This window comes from Galeopterus variegatus, unplaced genomic scaffold (genome assembly GCF_000696425.1).
Source record: "Galeopterus variegatus unplaced genomic scaffold, G_variegatus-3.0.2 Scaffold664, whole genome shotgun sequence".
NCBI classification, from domain to species: domain Eukaryota; kingdom Metazoa; phylum Chordata; class Mammalia; order Dermoptera; family Cynocephalidae; genus Galeopterus; species Galeopterus variegatus.
In genome coordinates, this window is record NW_007726775.1 from 100,539 (window position 1) to 122,480 (window position 21,942).

The window sequence follows — 21,942 nt, forward strand, 5'->3', positions numbered from 1 at the left end:
ATTCTCCTCCAAACTAGGCCTTTCTGTCCTGTAGTGTAGGATTTCTCTGCAACCCGGAGCAGCAGCACCACTGCTAAGATCCTGAAGGGGCATGTAGGTGACTCAGAGAAGGCTCCCCTGCCATTACCAGCTCCTGGTATAGGAGGCTGCAGTCTGCTATGAGCCTTGGCCTTTCTCTGGCCATTCTAAAAGTTCTCCTCCTCTGAGCAGTCTGAGGTGGCTGCCGTGGTGGCTCCCTCCCTGTCCCAGGTCTTCTGCTCTGAATGGGCTGAAAGAAGTGCAGCTGAAAGTAGGTCAGAGCTACATTTCCAGAAGAAGCAGTTATGAAGGGTGCTGACCATACTCTACAAATCTTCAGAGGCAGAGGCTTCTGCTAAGAGTGAGGCATGTAGGGGTGAGGCTGGACAGCCTTCTGGGGGCTCTTGGAGCTATGTCTTCTGTCCCTTCTTATGGCCATCCTCTTCCTTCTCTGCCCTGTTAGGGAAAGGGGCTGTTTGCCACACAGCTGATCCGGAAAGGGGAGACCATCTTTGTAGAACGGCCCCTGGTGGCTGCACAGTTTCTCTGGAATGCACTTTATCACTACCGAGGTGAGCACATCTCTCCTACTCCTCATGGCTGCTGGGCCCAGTCACCTTTGTGCATGGAAAAGAGCTGATACATTCCTACTGGCTGATGTCTCTGGGACTCTGGGTGCTGGGAGGAAGTGCTGTCTTCCCTTGGAGAGCTGTGCCTGAGAACCACACCTCTGTCCAATCTCAGGTGTTTGGGGCTGGGCACCTGCAGTAGGAGACTCTTTTGATGTGCTCCTTGGAGGAGGACTGTCACTCAGGCAGAACTTAGAGTCTGGCCCCATAGTATAAGGGACTGGACGTGCCAAAGTGGAGCCCAATACCAAGAAGAGGCTGTGTGGCCCTTGTTCTAAGAAGGCTGAGTTAGGAGTCAGAAGCAAGTAGGATGCCCTTAGCTTTAGCTGGCCACGCACTTTTTTTCACACTTTTCTTAAGCTAGAGACAAACCATGAAAGGAAGGTTATCGGCTCCAGAGTGTGGTGAAAGCCCAGTCTGAGGGTGATGGTGGGAGGAGCCCACAGACCAAGTTTGATTGAGAAGCAGGGAGACTTACACAAGAGAGGCTAGGAGTTCTTGAGAGGAAGGGTCATCCACCTTTGGATGCTGTGAAATTCATTCACTTATCCCATTCTTTAATGTAGTCATTCATTTACTGACTCACTTCCCAAACTTTTATGGAACACCTGCTATGTGCCAGGCACCATTCTAGCACTGGGGACACTACTTGAAAAGGACAGATGTGGCCCCTGCTTTCGAGACACTTACATTGTTGTATCTGTCACCCTCAGCCTGTGACCACTGCCTTCGGGCACTGGAGAAGGCAGAGGAGAATGCCCAGAGGCTGACCGGGAAACCAGACCAGGTTCTGCCTTACCCAGAGCTGTGCACTGTGCACAAGGACCTCCACCAAAACTGTCCCCACTGCCAGGTGAGCATCCCTGGGGAGTGCACTTGAAAGGGGGTGGGCAAGGGAGGTCTTAGCTGAAGTCCTCATTGGGGAGACAGGAGCAAAGACAGACCTAGTCATGGCCCTTGAGAACCAGTATGAAGGGTAAGACATTGAAACGGCTCAGTCACCGTTCCAGTTTCATTCTCCTTGTCCCAGTTCCATTGCCTAGAAAATGGGATTGGTGGAGGCTTGCCTTCTTAGGGGCCTGGCAAGGGGTCCCTTTCCTTTTACAAGCCTAGGTTAGGTGCCTCTCTCACATGCCCCCAGAACAACCTGTGTTATCTCATGACACCTCTGAGCTACTGCTCAGGAGCTATGGAAGGAATGCGGTTAGAAGAGGTGAGTACTACATGGGATGTATGCACCTCACACATCCTTACCCCATGGCCAGATCCTAGGGTGCTAACCTGACTTCCACCCCACCTAACAGGTGATGTACTGCAGTGCAGAATGTCGGCTGGCAGCTGCTGAGCAATACCACCAGGTCCTGTGCCCCGGCCCCTCCCAGGATGACCCCCTCCATCCTCTCAACAAGCTGCAGGAGGCATGGAGGTAGGTCTCTTTTCCTCTCATCTTTCCTTCATCCTTCCCTCCCTGCCTGCCTGTACTTAGGAGATGTGGTTATCTTTCTTAAGTTACCATCCCCCAGATTTTTCCTCCATTCTTAGGGTTAAACAGAGGTCACATTACCCAACCCCCTGCTTTTAATCTGGGCTCCCAGTCCCATTATCCTCAGCAGTTTACACACTCCCAGAAAGAGCCCCATTAAGCCCATAGGGATGCAAAGTCCTGCTGAAGTTCCTGTCTATGACTTTCTCTCTTTTGTAATTGATTGAATTGGTCGGAAGGTTTCTCTGTGGTAGTCAGACTGGGTTTCCTTGAGCACAGTTACTGGGGAGGGAATTTCTAGGCCACACTTCTTTTCTCTTTCCCCAGGAGTGTTCACTACCCCCCTGAGACTGCAAGCATCATGTTGATGGCCCGGATGGTAGCCACAGTGAAACAGGTGGGCTCACGTGACTCTTCCAGGGAAGCTGACTTTGGCCCCATTCAAACCTTGGTCTCAGTTTTCTCCTCACCTTAAGGCCCTAGCCGGATGCAGAGTTCTTCCTGGGTTTGCCAAAGGAGAGCTGCTTGCTATGTAAACATAAATAGGAGTATGGTGAACATAAATCAGGCATGGGTAATGGAGGAATGGGCTCATTTTACTTGCAGTCCTTGATCTATGAGCAGATGTCTTGTGCAGCAGCAGTTCATGCATTCCGTTTATAAGCACCACGTTTTCAGGACCGTGTCTCTTACATAAAGTGGGAGAAGCTTCTCTGTTAATACCGTCATTCCTCAGCCTTGTTCTCCTATTTTTCCAGATGTTGTTGAAACAGCTAGCTGGACTCCACTTGGGGAGGTGGTTGGGGGTGGGCCATGTGGGAAAGAAGTCTCTCAGGCAAAGGAAGGGCCCCTTGATGCTCATGTGTGGTGGTGTTTCCCTGATGGCAGGGGCTTTAGAACCAGGCTGCCCCTCCCACATGGGCAGGAGTGCCAGTAAGGAGGTTGGTGTCCGTGACCCTTAAATGTATTTGTTCACTGCAGGCTATGGATAAGGACCGCTGGATCAGGCTCTTCGCCCAGTTCTGTAACAAAACGGCCAATGAAGAGGAGGAAATTGTCCACAAACTCCTGGGGGACAAATTCAAGGTTAGTGTTCTCCCATGACCCATCTCCCCTTCTTCCCTAAATAGCCTGGGATGTCTTTGGCTATCTGTGAGAAGTTCCACATTTGGTCCCTTCCCAGCCACAGGAAGAGGTTAAAACCTGGACCCAAACATCAATTCAGAGGAGTTTCATTCCTGCCACTATTAACTTCATGACTTAATGTGGACCTAAAATTGGAAAGTGGGGAAGTGGGGTGATGACAGAGGACAGAGTGGGTGGATGCCCTGCTCTGAACGTGCTGTTTACACTGGTGTGGGAAGGCAGGACCCCTTTCATACCCAAATCAGGTATAAGGGAAGTATGGACGGTTGGGGGTCCATAGAGCCAGGGAGCAGTGTGAAGTTGCCAATATACTGAGTGCCCGTTCCCAATCAAAGAGCACAGCTTCTCACTGAGGACAGCAGGAGCTACCTGAGAGTAGAGGCGAGCCTTCCTGCATGGAGTTCAGAGGAAAGGAAGGGGAGAGTTCATCTAGTCTTGAGGCCAGGTTGAGGGAGTCTGGAGGGTGGTGGTGAGGACAGACATTGTCAGCCAGGCTGCCTCAGACTTGCTGGTACAAGTGTAGGAAAATGGGGAGAAATGTTGGGTTTGCCACCCTGGGTTGGAGCGGCCATCAGCCTGCCAAAGTTCTTTGGAGATAAGGACTCTGTAGCCTTCTTTTGCCCCCAGGGAAAGCTCAATCTACAGAGCTGGCCCTTTTTCCTCCCCTCACTTAGTCTTCTGGGCCCTGACTGGGTACTAACGGGAAATCCCCAGGGATGCAAGTCTCTCCCTGCTTCCCCTAAACCAGGGCCAACTGGAACTTCTGCGGAGACTCTTCACAGAGGCTCTTTATGAGGAAGCTCTCAGCCAGGTGAGCATGGGAAGGTCAGGACCAGTGGCCTCCTTGTTACTTCAGTTCTCCAGGAGCAATCAGAGCAGCATCTCCTTCTGGGACAGTTAAGCCAAAGCCAAATCCATCTTCTGGAGATGGGATGGGACTGACTTACACGTGACTTCCTGAATGGAGTCCATCAGCAAGTGGCTGTAACCTGAGTGCTCGTCTCCTCTCTTTCTCCCCAATAGTGGTTCACTCCAGATGGATTCCGGTCTCTCTTTGCTCTTGTTGGGACCAATGGCCAAGGAATCGGGACCAGGTTAGGAGAGAATGTTTCAGAGCTTATCCCTCAGGGCCCGGGTAGAAGATTGATTGAAGAAGGCAGCCACAGCTCCTTTCACAACTGAGGTGGGGTAGGGTGTGACTCTGTGGCCAGAGCACTGAACTGGACACGGTGGTGTGGAGTCAGAATGAATGAGGCAGTAGAGTCTGCTCTTGGGAGCCTTGATCTGTTGGGGAAGATGGAGCCCCCCCTTGGAGACAGAAATGGGATGGAGGTGGGATGCCCTTCTTTCTGGGCTTAACTTGCCTGGAGGTGGAGAGCCCTGTGACCTGGACCTCCTCCTCTCCAACCACGGGCTGCTTGGGACCCCCCAGCTCCCTGAGCCAGTGGGTCCATGCCTGTGATGCTCTGGAGCTGAAGCCTCAGGACCGTGAGCAGCTGGATGCCTTCATTGACCAGCTATACAAGGACATCGAGGCAGGTTGGTGAGATTCGGCCTTGGCCTCACCCAACCTTGGAGAACCCCCAAGTCAGATGGTGGACACACAGTCTTTCCTTAGGGAGCTCTGAGTTAATGGTGGGGGAAGGTAATCCCTGTGTGCCTTGTGGGGAGCTTCAGATCTGTCCACAGGACATGCAGGTGAGAAATGGCCTCAAGATCCATCCAGAGGCTTGATGCTGGGAGGAGGGGGAGTGCTGGACAAATGGCGTGATGTTGTACACAAAAAAGCAAGGCTTGTACCTCAGAGAAGCAATTTTAGGTAAAATGGTAGGGACTGGGTGCATTAGTGTGGTGGGGTGGCAAGAGAGTGGGACCAGTGCCTGTCCTTTGAGAGCCTAGTTTCCTTTTCCCACCTGTAAAATGGGTTGATAACATCTGCATATTACTGTTTTACAGCAACTGGCGAGTTTCTTAACTGTGAAGGATCTGGCCTTTTTGTGCTTCAGAGCTGCTGTGAGTCACGCCATTGAGGAGGGTTGGTCCCAGGTGTTGGGTCAAGGCGTTGCCTTGACCAGGTGGCCTCACAGCCACAGTTCATACTTCTTGGTTGGCCCTTTCTAGGCTGGTAGGGTTGAGTCTGGGAGTGGGGTTAGGTCTGAGCTTCTTTGGGCATTACCCTGGACCTTCTCTTTCTATCATTTTTTCATTTATTCACCTGCTCATGCTTTAACATATGCTTGTATATAAAAGCTTACAGTGGGACAGGCCCCGGGATAAGGCAGGTATAGAGCTCTGATTCTGGCAAATTCATGGGCTTTGCACCATCATTGCCCTGTGAGATTTGGTAGGAGAGTATGGGAGAGCCTGGGGACCCTCAGGATCCTGGGAAGAGGGAGCTCAGGCTAGAAGGTGAGTCTCATCAGCACCTGATGGGGAGAGGCAGAGCCAGCTCAGACAACTGCCTTTTCCAGATCTGTTTCCCACCCCCTGGTTTCCTTACGGCAGACCCCTCCTCCCAGGAGTCAGGGCCATGCTACCCCTCCCAAACTGGGCTCTCAGAGAGCCTCAGTCAGCCATTACCAGATGTCCAGTAGCAGAAAGAAGTGACTTAAGTGTTCTGGTGTGGGCATCCCTTCAGAGTCCTGTCCCTCTCTTTGTGAGACAATGGGAACACAACTGAGAGTGAAGTTCGCCAGTCACGGGAGGTCAGAGTGGGAAGTGATGTGGCAGTGCATTTGTGCCTGTGCTCCATGGTCCTCAGGAAAGCCCTCAGGAAGGGGAGTCAGGAAACTGGGGTTCCAGTACTTGCTCAGCTCCAGCAGGGATCAGAGAGCAAGAAAGGATGAGACCCAGTGCTCTGCAGAGTTGAGGCTATTATTTTTTTTTAGTCAATAATCCTCATTACCTGCCTCCTGTGACCCAGGCAACCACAGCTGTGTCCCCAATGCAGAGACCTCCTTCCCAGAAAACAACTTCCTTTTGCATGTCACCGCCCTGGAGGATATTAAGCCAGGAGAGGTGAGGGTGGCCAGGAGCCATGACGGATGGGTGGGCAGTGGGCCTTGAAAGTTCTCTGTGGGGGTTGGGAGCAGCAGTGACTAGAGCAATTCAAGTTCAGGCTGTTGGGTTGAATCCCCATATGCCTCAGGGCCTGAATCTTTATGGGTATGTTCTAACCCCACCCACTTTTTCGAAAAGTAACTCAGAAAGCTTCGGAGCGGAGCGGTGTTAGAGGGACAACTGTGACCAGGTTGTTGTCCCCAGCCACCTTTTGATCAACAGATCTATAGCTTCTAGGAAAGTGGGAGAGAACTCGGTATCTCGAGCTGTGGGGGGCTAGTGTGGGTTTGGGTTCCTGGCTGTTAGTTCAGTGCATAGAACCTGGTTGAATCTTCTTCCAGGGCAGGTAGCATCACACCAAGATAACCTCTGATCCCAGCCACAGACCTTGGCCACTGACTGACTTTCACCACGGCCTGAGGCTAACCGAAGTCTCCTCTCTGTCAGATACAGGTTGTTGGAGCCTCATAGTGGCCTGTCTGCTGAAGGCACAGGGGAATGGATCAGGGCAGCCCACCCCTTCACTGAAGGGCAGCTCAGGCCTGGCTCCTGGGATGGGACAGTGGTTGGAGATAGGACATTTGTTGGGGAGGCCCTTATCCCTTATCCTAATAGGGAGCACAGGCTGTCAGACCCCACCTCTCCTCTGCCCTACAGGAAATCTGTATCAGCTACTTAGACTGCTGTCAACGGGAGCGCAGCCGCCACAGCCGCCATAAGATCCTCAGGTGCCAGCTAGGGATGTGGTTGGGCAGCTGGGCTCTGTGGTCCTCCACCCCAGTGGCTGCCTAACTTTCACCCTCACCATCCTCCAACCCCTGCAGGGAGAACTATTTGTTTGTCTGTTCCTGCCCCAAATGCCTGGCAGAGGCTGATGAACCCAATGTGACCTCGGAGGAGGAAGAGGAGGAAGAAGAGGAAGGAGAGCCAGAAGATGCAGAGCTCGGGGATGAGATGACTGATGTGTGATGTTGCCCTGCCCAGAAGGGGCCCTGCCCCAGACCATGCCAGAAAAGGGGGCCCTTCCCCTGGACAAGAGGCTTGGAAGGAACTCCCCATTCCCTTGCCTGCATTCCCTCCATTCCAATTCTCTCAGCCAGAGGGTAGGACAGAGGCTGGACCCTAGGCCCCCAATTCCCCACCAGACCTCATGCCCTGGACACTGCTGCTGAGTTGGCTCAGGCTCTGCCCTGTCCCTGAGCCTTTCAGAACTGGCTTCCCCCTGAGGTTACTCCACTCCAAGGTGTGAGGGGCTGGAACCAGGGTCAGGGCCTAACGGTATTTCTTCCCCTTGGCCCCGTAGCCCACACTCGCCCATCCACTGGCATCCCTCCTTCCAACTTGCTGTTGATTTATTTTGAGGGGCTAAAAACGTGGCAAATCTGAAGAGACTGATTTCATTGAAACAGAAAGGGGAAGTAGTGAAGAACCCTGACCTTCCTTACCTCCCACCTGCCACTGTTGTAGCTGGTAAGGAAACTATTTGACCACTAGCCCAGCAGGGAGAGGCAGGAAGGATCTGGGCCTCCAAAGCACCTTCCCCAAGGCTCTGCCAAGACTCTGGATTGGGGGGATTACCTCCCTCTTCCCCACTACGCCCACCATTTGGACATCTGGGGAAGTGGAGAATAACACCTGCCCTAGACTCCAGAATCCATACCTTGTGCTTTGCCTCTCAAATCCTGGCACAGTGATTGGCTCCATGGGGTATGGAAGAGGCCTCTGCCTGCCTCAGTAAGGGTATGTGGGGGATTTTCACCTTTTCTCACACTGTTCCCACTGAGGACTCCAGCAGCATGACAGAGACCTGGTAGATGACAGACCTGTCCTTAATTTAGGATGCCCTAATCTTTCCCCAGGGCAGGTAAAATCGGTCAGTGAGGGGCTCTCCCATCCTCAGTCTCCATCTTTAGGGTCTCTACAGAGGAACATTGAAGTCTTCCAGAAACGTAGAGGAGATTAGCCCTGACCACATCTCTCCTTCCCCTAGACTAGCACCACCCCTGTTGCTCACTGTTGGGTTGGATGCTGTGGAATTATCACCCATCAGTCCCAATGCCTTCCTGCCTACCTTCCCTGAGGAGCCTGCCACATCCCTCTGCTGAGGGTTCCCACCCCACAGGCCCTTTCCGGGATCATGGAGCCAGGTGGAACCTGCCTTTCTGGCCCCCTTACCTATTAGGATATTATTCCTTTCACAGTGGCCAGCACCCTTCTCCCACCCCTGCCTGCCCACTATTCTCAATAAAATGTGAGTGGTGACAGGCCTCTGGAGGAATGCTTTGTGGAGAATGGCTAGACAGGCTGCTCAGGGCATGCAGCAGCCAAAGGGTGCAAAGTCAAAGGTGCAAAGGGGCACAGGTTAGACCAGGTGATGGCAGGAAATCGGAGTTCTGGGCTCCCCATCTTGGGCTTATCTCTGGTCTCATCTTGGGCTACACTCTGCTATGCAAATGTTCCTAACGACCCTGAGCACAGGTCCTCTGAGGTCCAGTTTGGATTCCCGGACCAGGCTACAGGATGAGTCTTCTCCCCAGAGGATTCTCTCCCAGGCCTTCCTCATCTCTTGAGCAGGAAGCTATGTTGGGATCCAAGACTAGCAGTCTGAGCACTGGTCCTAAAGGACTTTGAGCAATCATTGTCCTCTCTGGGTCTCAATTTCCTTCCTTCAGAATTATGGTATGGGACTAGATGAATGAGTTTGAAGGCCCTTCCACCCATGTGCTTTTATTCTAGGACACAGTTGCAACCCTGATGGGAAACTTTATTGCTAAAAAGTCAATGAGGATTTATTGAGTCCCCAAACACCAGTTCCTTAAACCACCCCAGCAACTGCTGTGAAGGTCACTGTGACAAGACCCTGGGTTGGGGAGGCTGGAATCAGGTAGGATGTGACCAGACACAGATGGCTCTCGGGCTTCATGCCTTTAGCTCTTTTTGTTCCAGATTCTAGCCTGAAGCCTTGGGGCCTGGCTCTTGCTTCTTCCCATAGCATGAGATACCCTTGGAGGCCCTGGGAAAGGGAAACCAGTGGTGTGCCTTCCCTCCTTCAGCTTAGCCAAGGCCCAAGCCCTTTTCCTCTACCTGGCTCCACTTGTCCCCAGATTTCAAATGTCAAAATTCCTGGGTTTCCCCTTACCAGCCCAGAGTCACTTATGGCTGGACTGTGGGACCAGCTCTTCTACCAGAAGGTCCAAGGCGGTTGTAGCAGCTCAAATGTGGGGATGCTGGTGACATTGACTGGGATGGAAATGATGGCCCACGGCAGCCCGTGCTGTTCCAAGGAGCGACGGATCATGTAGCTGGGAAGGCACAAAGAGAGGTGGCGATGGTCACTTTCTCAGCATTCCGTCATGCCCCACTGTCCCCATCACTCTGGAGCTCCAGAGCCTGAGAACTTTTTTTAGGGGGGTGACTGGTGGGTTCAGGGATCTGAACTCTTGACCTTGGAACCAACTGAGCTAACCGGCCAGCCCATGAAAACTTTTTTTTTGAGGGCACCCCAGAATGAGGTCCACTGGAAGGGACTGGTGATTACCCTTGTCCCCCCAAGTTACGGCAACCAGCTTGGTGCTGATATAGCCAGAGACAAGGAGCACTTACCCATCTCGGCCAAGCAGGAAGAGGGCAGGAATGTCAGCTGTGCGCTGGGTACTGTCCTGGATCATCTCCACATAGAAGCTGTCATTGTCAACTGCGTTGTCAGAGATGATCACTGCCCGCCCACCATGCTCCTGTACCACCCGGGTTTTAGAGAGGAAGGAGCAGCCCCTGGAAGAAGTGTCAATGAGACCAAAGGAAAGGCAGGTCCTAGCTATCCCTCCCCCAGACCATCACCCTGGGAAGATGAAAGGGGGACCATAAAGAATTTGTTACAAAGGCTCATAAGTAAATAGCCAAAAGCATGGATAATCTTAAGGCATTTCTTAAAGACCTTTAAAAAGACGAATTATTCAGGCCGGCCCGGTGGCGCACTGCTGTAGTGCGCCGATTGGGAAGCGCGGTGGCGCTCCCGCCGAGGGTTCGGATCCCACATACAGACCGGCCGCTCACTGGCTGAGCGAGGGGCGGGAACAACGCCGAGGGTTGCGATCCCGTGGCCGGTCCCGGCCCGGTACGGGCGCCACACTGAGGGTTGCGATCCGTTGCCGGTCACGAAAAAAGACAAAAAGGAAAAAAAAAAAAAAAGACAAATTATTCAAAGAAGCTATTTCTAAGTACCACTACCAACAGTGATTTCAGAATCTGTCCTATGCCTACCCTCCCCTTGTGCCTGGGCCTGCCAGCTTCTTACCCCCTCTCCACCAGAGCAATCTGGTCCTGGATGAAGAAACCGTTGCTGAGCTCCCCACAGGCCTCTGGAGGTTCAGCGGGGACAAGGTGAATCTGCTCATACCTTGTGTGCTGAAAAAGTTTAGACATTTGGACAGGTGAGAATGTAAGGAGACATACCTACTTTAGGACTGGGCTGAGGATACCATCTTACTGGCACCTCAGAGTATGAAGGAAATGTGAAGTGGTTTTGTGTTGCTGGACACTTGAGCATTTTTAATTATCACAAAGATCTATCTGGATGTCCTACCCCATGCTGCCTTTCCATGAGCTAGGTAGGGGAGTTGGTTATAGACCCAGAAAGGGGAAGTGACCTGTCTTAAGTAACATACATCAGAGGTAGAACTGGCAGAGAAAGCTGGTGCCCTTGGTTTTTCATTATTTCATCTTTCCAAAGAAGACAGCTTGCCCCTCCACAGTGCCCAGAGGCAGTATTATACCCAAGGCAGTAGCTGGGAGCGCTTCCTTTCTTCACTGCAGCTCCTGGAGGGCAGAACTGGATTCTGCTCCCTTCTCTATCCCCGCACTCAGGTGGAATGAGGGTTACCACAGCTCAGTGAGCGGAAGGGGAAGGTTAAGAATCAGAGATCAGGGGCCTCCCTGTACTTACAAAGATACCACCAAAGTCCTTGGCAGGTGTGGCTGTGAAGATGTATCGAATGTCCCCAGGACTCAGCACTTGGAAGTACAAATAATCATGGATGCGTAAACCTGAAGGATAAAGATACAAGTGAGAAGCCTCCTGGTAACAAGCTGGTTCAAGTTCAGGTCATGGACCCTGTGTCTTCAACTAGGAGGCTATAATCTGGGCCCCTGGTCTCAGCTTTGACTGGGCCACCCAGGTGGGTGGGAAAGATGGTCTTTGCCCTTGGGAGAACAGAATTGATGCAGATAGAGTTAGTCACCCCAGAGATTTATATCTCCTGTTGCTGCTTACATAGGTGAGCCAGGAGGACTGAGAGTTATAGGGTTAATCCATCTTTGCTCTGAAGTGGACCCGGGAGTTTCAGGGTGGAGATATAGTGGGCCAAACGAAATAACTCTTACTAAAACTAAAAGTTGACTCACTGTTCCCACTGCCATCCCCCTAGTCCAGTCAGTATCATCTCTTGAACTAACTGTCCCAGCTTACCTGGTCTACCTGCCTCCATTCTTGCTCCCTAAGGACCAGTCCCCAAAGAACAACCAGAGATCTTAAAACATCTGGGAAATTATGATCATATCATCACTCCCAGGACACCAATACCCTTCAACGACTTCCCTTTGCACTTAAAATAAAATCTAAACGCTTGACCGAGGCCTACAAGGCCCTGCGTGATCCAGCCCATAGCCACTACTCCAACTTCATCCCCTCCTTAAGTTCAAGCTACACTGGCCTCCCTTGAGTTTTTTCCCTTTGCTGGGTCTTCCTGCAAGCTGTTCCCTCTACCTGGAAGGCTCGCTACCTCATCCCGCTTCCACTTCTACCTACCTCACTCCTAGTCATCTTTCAGGTCATAGCTTAAATATCAGTTTCTCAGAGAAAGCTGCTTCATGATTGCCCTCCCCTATGCCCATTCAAAATGTACTGATGGGGGTTGGATGTGTTGTCCCCACCAAAACTCATGTGGAAATCTGATTCCCAATGTGGTGATGTTGGAAACTGGTTGAGTCATGGGGGCGGATCCCTCATGAATGGATTAATGCTCTCCCTAGGTGGGGGGAGTAATGAGTGAGTTCTTGCTCTGTTAGTTCCAGTGAGAGCTTGTTGTTTAAAAGACCCTGGCACCTCCTCTCTCTCTTGCTTCCTCTCGCCATGTGATCTGCTTGTACCCATCAGCTGCCTGCCATTTTCTGCCATGAGTAGAAGCAGCCGGAGGCCCATGCCAGATGCAGCTGTCCCAGAATTGTAAGCTAAATAAACCTCTTTTCTTCATAAATTACCTAGTCTCAGGTATTTCTGTTACAGCAACACAAAACGGACTCTTTTTTTTTTAATTGATACTTTCAACATAATTTGTAATTACACAATATTCATAATTTTTTAATGTCTGTCTCCTCCACTGGGGCAATGATTAAAAATTTGTAGCTTCACTTAGTGCTGAATCCCCAGTGCCTGGCATAATGGCTATGATTTATTGGGTGCTCAGTAAAGGTTGTTGAATGAATGAACAACAACTATGTCCAGCTCCACTGCACTGAGAATTGCCAGAACAGCCAGATTTTTCTGAGGTCTTTTACCTGGGCTTGACTCCCTGGTTTCCTTAGCCCAGAGAGATTGAGAAATATCGAGGGATGAAAGCTGCTGCCACAGGTCTGTTAGTCAATCAACAAACTACCAAGCCACTACTGCATGCCAGGGTTAAGAATGATTGTGGCTTTAGCTGTCCTTGTCCACTACCCAAATCGTAGCCATCAGGTAGAGCTCCATGGGCTTAGCACTGGGCCTTTGTCCTGGGAGTGGGGACTCCCCATCAGATACAGATATACCCCCAGAAAGCCTTCCTGGATTAGCATTAAATTTCCCCTTCCCTCCACACACACCCTTGCTTGGACTTTGCACGTGCTTATCTGTGTAAATTGTGGGTATACATATGTGGTCACGTATGGGTATAGGCGTATATGCTCGTGTAGGTGCAAAAGCGTTGTGTGTACATGTGCTCGTGAGTGTGAGCCCACGTGTAGAAATGAGTGCTCCTGTATATGCATGTGAATGGTCACATACACACCTCCAGCCTGTAGTATCTCTAGCTGTCTCTTATGCCTCTTCCTGGTCGCACAAGTCACCTGGGTCGGCGCTAGTGGGAGGGGGTGGTTGGAGAGACCTGCTTTGACGTGGACAGCTGAGGAGTTAGAGCCCAGCCTCAGGATGCGCCCAGCTCACGTCCTTGGGGACCAGCACCCACTCACTCCAGCTGCCTGTCCCCAGACCTGCTCCGAACTCGCGGGGTCCCCAAGGTGACCCGTGGCACCAGGCACGAGACGCGCGCAAGCTGGACGGCCAGCCCCGCCCCACGGCGCAGCCCCGCCCGTTGCCGCTCACCGTGGGCCGCGACGCACGCGGGGAGCCAGAACACGAGACAACACCAGCCCGCGGAGCCGGGGACCATCTCCAGGGCCGGGCCCGGCGCCGCGCTTCCCCCCGCCGTCCGGCCGCGCGTCGCTCGCGGGACTTTACCCTGACAGCTGCTCCAGCCTCCCGCCCACAGACCCGCTGTCGCCACTGGTTGGCAGACGGGAACGAGGCCCAAGTCTGATTGGCTCTGATGCCTGCTCATGTAGCCACACTTTCCGCCTCTGCCCCTTAGCCCACTTCCTATTGGTCAAGAAAAGTGGGGCCGAGGGCTGATTGGCCTAAACTCTTAACAGCAACAGCCGGCCCTCACCCCAGCCCCAGTATAGCTGAGTTTGTATTCGACTCTCCACAACCTCGCAGGCGGTGGGCGGACCCGAGAGGACTGGGAACTGGGGGCGGGCGCTCCGCAGGACTAGCTTCAGCCTCGGGAAAGTCTTGGCCGTCAGCTCTGGAGGTCTCGACCGGATCCTCCCTGCGGCCGCCTCGCTCGACGGCGACTTGCCTTCTCCCAGCTGGGCTCCCCACCCCCTCCTCGGGAAGGCATTCGTCTAGCGTCCGGATGGTCCTCCGCCTAGTTCCACCATCGCCTGCGCGTTCACTGTCGGTAGGCGCCGAGGCCACGGCCTGATGGACTCCCCCGCGAGGAGGCTCTGGGCGTTGGGGCCAAGACCACCACTTACTGCGCAACTGATTGTGGACACCTTTCCTAACCTCTCAGCCTCAGTTCCCTCATATGTAAAATGGGCATAATAGTGCCAAACAACGCGATAGGACCATGAGGATTAAAGGAGATCACTCACGAAGAGAGCTTACTTAACATAAGCCTGTCCCACAGCCGGCGTTCAATAAATGTTTGCGTTTATTGCATTCCTTGGTCTGGCGTCCGGGGGCAGAGTGGGGTTGAGAGGTGGAATCAAGGTTAGTAGGAGACGCGGACGGAGCAAAGATCCCACAGGATTAAAGAGACTGAAATCCGACCATTGCCGATAACTGACTCCTCTTGCAAGAGCGCCCCCGAAGCCCAGCCTCCGGCCTTTCTAGCCACGCCGACTCTGTGGTAACGAACCATAGAGTGGCGGAAGTAGCCGTCCTTTCCCTTTCCCGGTCTAACGGCTTGGCGAAGCTTCTGGGTACTTCTCTGGCGCGGGGCATTGTGGGGTTGCTGGGCGGCCCGGACACAGAGAAGAGAGTAGGAGTAGCGGGGCACTGGATAAGCTTCCAAAATGATGGTGAGTGGCGTATCGCGCATCCGTCGCCATCCACTGCCATCCGGCCGGTGGCTGATGCCGCTCGGCCGGGGCAGCCCCGTAGGTCCCGCTCCTGCCTCCTGCCTCGGTTTTCTGTCCCACCCCTAGCCTGGGGGCGAACCCGGCCCGCCGCGGCCTGGCTCGGCATGGAGCAGGAGCCATTGGCGAAGACCGTGGGGCTCAAGGGGAGTCTCTGGTCGGGCCGGCCGGGGACTACAAGTCCCAGGGTGCTTTGGGGCCGTGAACCCACGTTGGGAACCCCTTTTTCGAGCTCCCCACAATCGGGACTGTGTGAAACGAATGCGAGTCGAGCGTGCTTACGCGATCGGCGGCCAGACCTGGAAGCCCGGTCTGCCCTGGGACGTGCGGGCTGGAAAGATGTGTGCTTCCCAGAACGGGCAAAGGCAGCATGGGGATTAACAGGGTCTCACTGTGGTCGCTTGCTGTCCCCCAGTCCGCACTCGGCAGCTTGCATGGAAACAGACTTCTTCACTTGTATTTTAATTCATTCACTCACTCGCATAAAATAAACGCATATTTAGTGCCTGTTTAATATACTCGGCCCAGGTGGCTGCTGGAGGTGCAGCGTCTCAGCCAGGAGAATGGGCTGGGCAGATGAGAACACCGCATCAGAGGTGGGAAGACCCGGTGACATTAGGCAGGCTTTTTTAGTTGGCTACCTAACTCTGGGTCTCATTTTCTTAGGATTGGGGTGGAGGGGAGGGTGGAAGGGTTGAGAATGCTGAAGTCTCCTGAAGGTCTCCCTGTAGCCCTACTCCTTTCCTCTCTCTCAGCTTCAGATGCCTTGGTGGTATCTCCTGGTTAGCTATTGAGCAGGGCCAGCTTCTGTTGAGGTGTTTAATGGCAAAACTCTTAAGATATTGCTGTCTGTCTGTGCACTTACTCATTTTGACCTGTCAATCTGACTCAGTCCTGTTCTTTTCTGCCTCCTGTAGTTTCTCCCTGTCCTGGTAGTTGTCAAACTGTCACCTGTGAGGTGTTCTGCTACCAAAAGCCCTGTGACTCCGCCTTGTACTCAAGGTAGAAGGAACTTGGCATTTGTCTGTACTCCCTCTCCCCTTCACACCTCTAGTACTGTCCTTTTTTCAGTCCGATTTCAACAATGCCTAGGTGGAGCTGGAGGTAAGAGAAAGTATACAAAAGCATTAGATAAGGTAACCTGTTGAAAAGGTGAAAGAATCTCTTGAAGGAAGCAGGAGCAGATTGGAACTCAAGTTGACTTTTGATTTAAAGTGTGAGACTCCATCTAGGTCAGGGGTGGACCAGAGAAGACCTGAGGTTGCCATAAGGAATGATTTAGCAGGGCTGGGAGAAGGTGGGCCTTTCAGGAGACCAGTCTTTCCTTTACAGAAGGTGTCAGATATTGGGCCAGCTTAGGGGCCCAGAAGAATGCTGGGAGTATAGAAAAGCCATTTCTTGCCACCAGACCTCAGACATTCCAGGAAAAGGAAGGAATTTTCCCTCCAGCCCATGCGTGACCCCAGATGTAGGGGGTTAGCTGACAAGCATTCTCTAAAAAAAATTTAATGAGTAATGTATTACATTACCCTCACTCTCATATTCCTTAGAATTTTTTGGGTATTTTTCCAGCTTTGTTTTATATATATACATGTTATATCCTGCCTTTTCTTACCCATTTTCTACAGTGGTTTTTGTTTTTGTTTTAATGTAAATCACAGTATGCCATTTCTCTGCTAAAAGCTTTTCAGGGACTTTCTGCCATTGTAGGGATAAAATCTAAACTTATTGTTATGGTCTCACTCAGGTGTGCATGTAATCTGGTTCCTGCATGCCTCTTCAGCTTTATTCCAATCTTCCTCTTGCTCAGTACCCTCCAGTGGTTAAAGTAATTGAACTTTTTTTTTTTTTAAAGATGATCGGTAAGGGGATCTTAACCCTTGACTTAGTGTTATCAACACCACACTCCCCGAAGTGAGCCACAGGCCAGCCCAGTAATTGAACTTTTAAAGGAATTGCCCAGCAAATACGAAGTCAGCCTCACGAGTCACTAGACATTGTTTGTAGTATGTGAATTCCTCACTCCTTGTTGTTAGGGTAGGACAGCCCTGTGCTTTCCTGGGCCTTCCTTGCTCAGACACCCAAAGTACCCCTAGAGGTGGACTTCAAATTTTTTATTGCACGCCACAGTAAGAGATTTAAAATCAAAGCCTAGTAACAGTCATATAACTTTTTAAAAAAATTATATGTTTATTTTGAGAAGGGTTTGGGAAGCTGATCGATATTAGTTGGAGGCACATTATAGGCCCTTCCTGTGAATTCTTGGTACAGATGTGTGCTGATAGTGCTTGGTGTTACATGGCAGTCTTCTCTTTATGTGTCTTCACATTGTCTTCCCGTCATGTGCATCGGTCTCTGGGCACTTGTGTGTGCCATTCTACAGTTTTAGAGGCTGGGAAGTCCAAAGTCCAGGGAACACATCTGGTGAGGTCCTTGTTCTTGGTGGTGACCAGTGACACAGGTTGTCACATGGCAAAATGGCAGAAACAAGAGAACTACACTCATGTAACCTCACACAAGAAAAGTTTTGAAATAATTGCTTGGTACTTTTATTATTAAAAAAAATTTTTGGTTTTGTTTTTTTGGTGGCTGGCTGACACAGGGTTCCAAACCCTTGACCTTGGTGTTATCAGCATCATTCTCTAGCTGAGTGAGGTAACTGGCCAGGCCCCCAAGAGTTTTGAAATCGTTTTTACCCTTATTACGTTCTGTTTCACACACAAAATTAGTCAGAAACACTCAGAAGGCTTGATCTGGTTTATGAGTTCGCCTCTGAGAGCTAAGGCTCGGATGCAGAAAGAACTCGGGTTTGCTAGGCTGAGCAAGCTTAATGGTCTGTGCTAATGATCACTGGAACACAGATGTCTAAGCAGGCCCTTTAAAACAAGCAATATCCCTGTCTTCCCAGAGTTTCCAGCAGGTCTGCAAGTGAGGCCCTTACAGAGATAGTGACTGTTCTAGGGGCCAATGCAAAATAGAGAAAAACTTCTTGGAGTTGTCTCTGGAAATTAGTCTCACAGAAGCTTTATGGAGCCAGCATGAGTGATGGAAACGTTGGTGTAGGAATTAAGTATATTGTCATTTTATGAGACAGGACAAAGGTGCTATTTGTTTCTCTGCCTTTTTCCTACACTCCAGTGGAACATCACTGGTAAAGCTGTCTGCCTGGGCATCTCCAGGACAGCACCTCAAGCTGTTGGCACCTTGAGTTTTGCATCAGTGTCCCATATGCTTCTCTAAGATTGAGCTGTAACATAGACAAATGAATGTTTTGCTGGGGGGCGGGGGCAGTGAACACTGAGTGGGGCCTGCTTCTTCCTCCTGTGCTGTGACCTAATTCCTCAGTACAGGGAATAAGGTTAGAAGTTAAAAAGGCTGTGTGCTCATTCAGCTGGGCACTGGAGAACACCTGATTGCCTGATTTGTTCTTCCAAATTAGATCAGTGCTTCTCAAACCATTTTTCTTTCTGGCACTCCTGTAGGGAATGCTGTCATCTTGGCAGTGTGTCTGGAGATAGAGGCTGGTCGGGGAATGTATGCAGTGGACAGTGAGAAAATGTGGTTTTAAAAAGTCTCCAGATAATTATTTTATGGGGAGATGGAAGCACTTTTCCCTCTCCCTTCTCCCTTTGAGTCTCATTGTAATATATGATTATTAAAAGCAGTCAATTGCTCTTTCTTCTCTAGCCCACACCAGTTATCTTGTTGAAAGAGGGGACTGATAGCTCCCAAGGCATTCTTGCTACCATGGTTTTGCTGCCCCCCAGCTTGTGAGTAACATCAGTGCGTGCCAGGTGATTGCCGAAGCTGTAAGAACCACCCTGGGTCCCCGTGGCATGGACAAGCTAATCGTGGATGGCCGAGGTAAGTCTACAGGGTTCCCCAGGCCTGTGTGCAGGAGAGAAGGCTCTGGGGGAGTGTTTAGAACTGGCACAGATTGGCATCAGAAATCCCACTGCATTTAAAATCTCTGAGGGATTGCTTACTCTGAAGCAGTTCCGTTTCATACATTGTCCTGAATGCTGAGCCCTTGTGAGAGTTTATGAGGAAAACTGGGTTTAGGATCCTGTTGCCTTGTATGTAATTGTGTCCTAGAAATAAGAAATATAACCATCTGGAGTTGCCTGTGGTCATTCTCATTGTGTCATGTTACCAAGTCAAAGAGAAAATTCCTCTTTACGCTTTAGTGTTTTAATTGACATGTGAGATATGAGGGTATCAACTGTGTTAAGAATATGTAAATGGTTATTCTCATTTAAAAAATCTTTTCTACAGCCAGTGAGCTGTACTAATTGCTGGTCAGAGAAAATCAGAGCCCATGATCTTCAAAAGCTTGTGGTTTTAGGCGGCCCTTTGTGCATAGAGTTAATGCTATGTGAAAAGATTAGATTGGTATCCTTCCCCCTCAATCCCACCATGATCCCTTCATCCCCATCCCAGTAAGGTGTACATTGGGCTGGCCAGTTAGCTTATTTGGTTAGAGCAGGGTGCTGATAACACCAAGGTCCAGGGTTGAATCACTGTACTTGGGGTAAAAAGTGTGCTTGGACTCCGGGTCCAACTAGAAGACAGGATTTAAGAAAGGGGCTCTTGATATTTTTATTTGTTTGTTTCTTTCTTTTTAGGCAAAGCAACAATTTCTAATGATGGGGCTACAATTCTGAAACTCCTTGATGTTGTCCATCCTGCAGCAAAGACTTTAGTGGACATTGCCAAATCCCAAGATGCTGAGGTAGGAAAATCAATTGTATGTGTTTAAATGGAGGTTGAAACACATGCTTGCATGCTCCTTTGTTCTCCTTTCTAAAATTTTTTTTTGATTTTTATATCTAAAATTATAATTGTACAAATAATACATTCTTGTATTATACATACTTAGAATGAATAGTCTTTTAGAATTCCTACTCTTCCATCGCACGTAGCTGTTCTCATTCATTAACACACTGGTGAATGGCAGTGGTCTTCAGAGGTGAGTCTGCTGCCTGAGACCGTAGGACCTGGCCTGTGTGCTGTCATGCATGTGAGCTGCTAGATAAATAAATTCTCTTCAGTTAGTCACCTTATAAAGAGGGGCTGGGAACTCTTAAGGTTTCCTGTCTGCCCTTTTATTTTTAATGGTGTTAAAATATAAAATTTATTCTTTTTATTTTATTTTATTTATTTATTTTTTGTCCTTTTTTGTGACCGGCCACACCGCGCTCAGCCAGTGAGTGCATCGCACCGGCCATCCCTATATAGGATCCGAACCCACTGCACTCTCCCGAGTGCGCCACGGGCTCGGCCCAGATTTATTCTTTTTAAATGTACAATTCAGTGGCATTAGCCAGTCTTCGTTTTTTTTTTTTTTTTAAAAATTGATTCTAACCTGGAGTCTTAATAATAAACGGAGAGAGAGACAGGTTTGCATTTTAAAGTACTGCAGAATATGTATGACGATACTTTAAAAAGTTCATGGAAAATAGAATTAAAGAATAATATGAATCTTTCCATGAACTTTTTGAAGACCCCTTGTATATTACAGATATGTCCTGAAGTTATATTAAAAGGTTTATTAAGATCCAGTAGCCTATAAAACAGTATGGTTTATATAAAATTAAATTGAGAATAGTCTGGATTTATTTGTTACTGTCTTAAACAAGGGAATGATGCCTTTCTGTCTAGAGACTTGGCAGCTTAAACCCTTCTCTATAGTAACCCTGTTTTTTCCCTTTGAGAATTCCTTACCTTACACAATGGACATAAGTGAGTTAAAAATAAATTTCTTCCAAATTAGAGGATAGTGAGTTTTCTTAAAAGCTCTTGTTCTTTTCCTCTCTCATTAAAAATACGGTTTGGGTCTCATCACAGAAAAACACCATCTAAGAAAGATTAGCAGCAGATCTACTAATTCCAAATAGTTTTTGAAATATAAAGAACTTTGACTTAGGAGGTTTGTTTTAATGGGATTTGGCTGAATATTATTGTTTTGTAAACTCCTGCAGTATTTTGTGAACCTTAAAGAATATTTATCTCATGCTTCTTGCTACCATGGTTTTGTGACATGTAAGCATTATAAGCATGACAAGTATCATCACAATGCCTTGTACATAATAAATAAATTGTTAGATAATGGGCATGTGTGATTTCATATCTTGAGAAAATTTGTTTGTCCACGTCAGCCCTCTTTGGGGAATGGGGCTTTCTGGGGAATTAATTAATTTTTAATTTTTTAATTAATTAGTGAATTTAGTTTTTATGTATGTATGTATGTACTTATTTATTTATTTAAAGATGACTGGTAAGGGGATCTTAACCCTTAACTTGATGTTGTCAGCACCACGCTCACCCAGTGAACAACCGGCCATCCCTATATGGGATCCGAACCCGTGGCCTTGGTGTTATCAGCACCACACTCTCCCGAGTGAGCCACGGGCTGGCCCCTGCCCAGTTTAAATAGGTAGATTGCCTGGGAGTTTTGTGGTTTTATTCCCTGAATATCAGAAAAACATGTTTTTCCTGTTACCCTTTTCCAGGTCGGTGACGGCACCACCTCAGTGACTCTGCTGGCTGCAGAGTTCCTGAAGCAAGTGAAACCGTATGTGGAGGAAGGTTTGCACCCCCAGATCATCATCCGAGCTTTCCGCACAGCCACCCAGTTGGTATGAGAGTACTGGTTAATTTGGCCTTGTGCCTAGGCACCTTCACATTTCTCTTAATGAGGGTAATACCTTTACTGGAGTGTGGAGGGACTGGGGAATGGAGTTCTTTGGGCACTTTTTGACTTCTTCCTAGGAATCTCAGTTCTTCCATTGTGTGTGTGTGTGTGTGTGTGTGTTTGTGTCTGTGTTGGTGGCTGGCCAGTACAGGGATCTGAATCCTTGACTTTGGTTCTATTAGCACCACCGTTTAGTAGCTTTTTTTTTTTTTTTTTTTTTTCCTTTTTTTTTTTTTTTT

The 21,942-nt window shown here is 49.7% G+C and overlaps 3 protein-coding genes across 5 annotated transcripts in view; 2 read left to right on the forward strand and 1 right to left on the reverse strand.

Moving 5' to 3' along the window:
- Nucleotides 1-487: 487 nt before the first annotated feature.
- Nucleotides 488-8,603, forward strand: SMYD5 (SMYD family member 5). Its single transcript, XM_008571157.1, has 12 exons — nucleotides 488-590; nucleotides 1,361-1,500; nucleotides 1,952-2,073; nucleotides 2,458-2,527; nucleotides 3,112-3,216; nucleotides 4,025-4,087; nucleotides 4,300-4,370; nucleotides 4,709-4,815; nucleotides 5,233-5,289; nucleotides 6,200-6,294; nucleotides 6,994-7,064; nucleotides 7,161-8,603. Exons 3-12 carry the CDS (start codon nucleotides 1,955-1,957, stop codon nucleotides 7,303-7,305), a joined length of 903 nt encoding a protein of 300 aa, XP_008569379.1. The 5' UTR covers nucleotides 488-590; nucleotides 1,361-1,500; nucleotides 1,952-1,954; the 3' UTR covers nucleotides 7,306-8,603.
- Nucleotides 8,604-9,079: 476 nt separating this feature from the next.
- On the reverse strand, nucleotides 9,080-14,704 carry PRADC1 (protease-associated domain containing 1). 3 transcript variants are annotated; one of them, XM_008571159.1, is made up of 6 exons: nucleotides 13,691-13,822; nucleotides 11,279-11,379; nucleotides 10,631-10,740; nucleotides 9,940-10,107; nucleotides 9,476-9,638; nucleotides 9,080-9,349 (listed from the first exon to the last, which is right to left on the reverse strand). In XM_008571159.1, the coding sequence occupies exons 1-5, from the start codon at nucleotides 13,755-13,757 to the stop codon at nucleotides 9,518-9,520; spliced, it is 567 nt and encodes a 188-aa protein (XP_008569381.1). In that variant the 5' UTR covers nucleotides 13,758-13,822; the 3' UTR covers nucleotides 9,080-9,349; nucleotides 9,476-9,517. The 3 variants fall into 3 exon arrangements, with proteins under 3 accessions (XP_008569381.1, XP_008569382.1, XP_008569380.1); XM_008571160.1 differs by lacking the exon at nucleotides 13,691-13,822 and adding an exon at nucleotides 14,537-14,704 and having other exon boundaries at nucleotides 9,080-9,638; XM_008571158.1 differs by having other exon boundaries at nucleotides 9,080-9,638; nucleotides 13,691-13,842.
- A 143-nt stretch (nucleotides 14,705-14,847) lies between these two features.
- The window catches only part of CCT7 (chaperonin containing TCP1, subunit 7 (eta)), a 17,316-nt gene continuing 10,221 nt past the window's right edge, over nucleotides 14,848-21,942 (forward strand). The window contains 5 exon segments of the mRNA XM_008571161.1: nucleotides 14,848-14,952; nucleotides 18,697-18,744; nucleotides 18,747-18,873; nucleotides 19,635-19,741; nucleotides 21,522-21,647. Of these exon segments, the coding sequence (XP_008569383.1) occupies nucleotides 14,947-14,952; nucleotides 18,697-18,744; nucleotides 18,747-18,873; nucleotides 19,635-19,741; nucleotides 21,522-21,647 (414 nt within the window). The 5' untranslated portion in view covers nucleotides 14,848-14,946.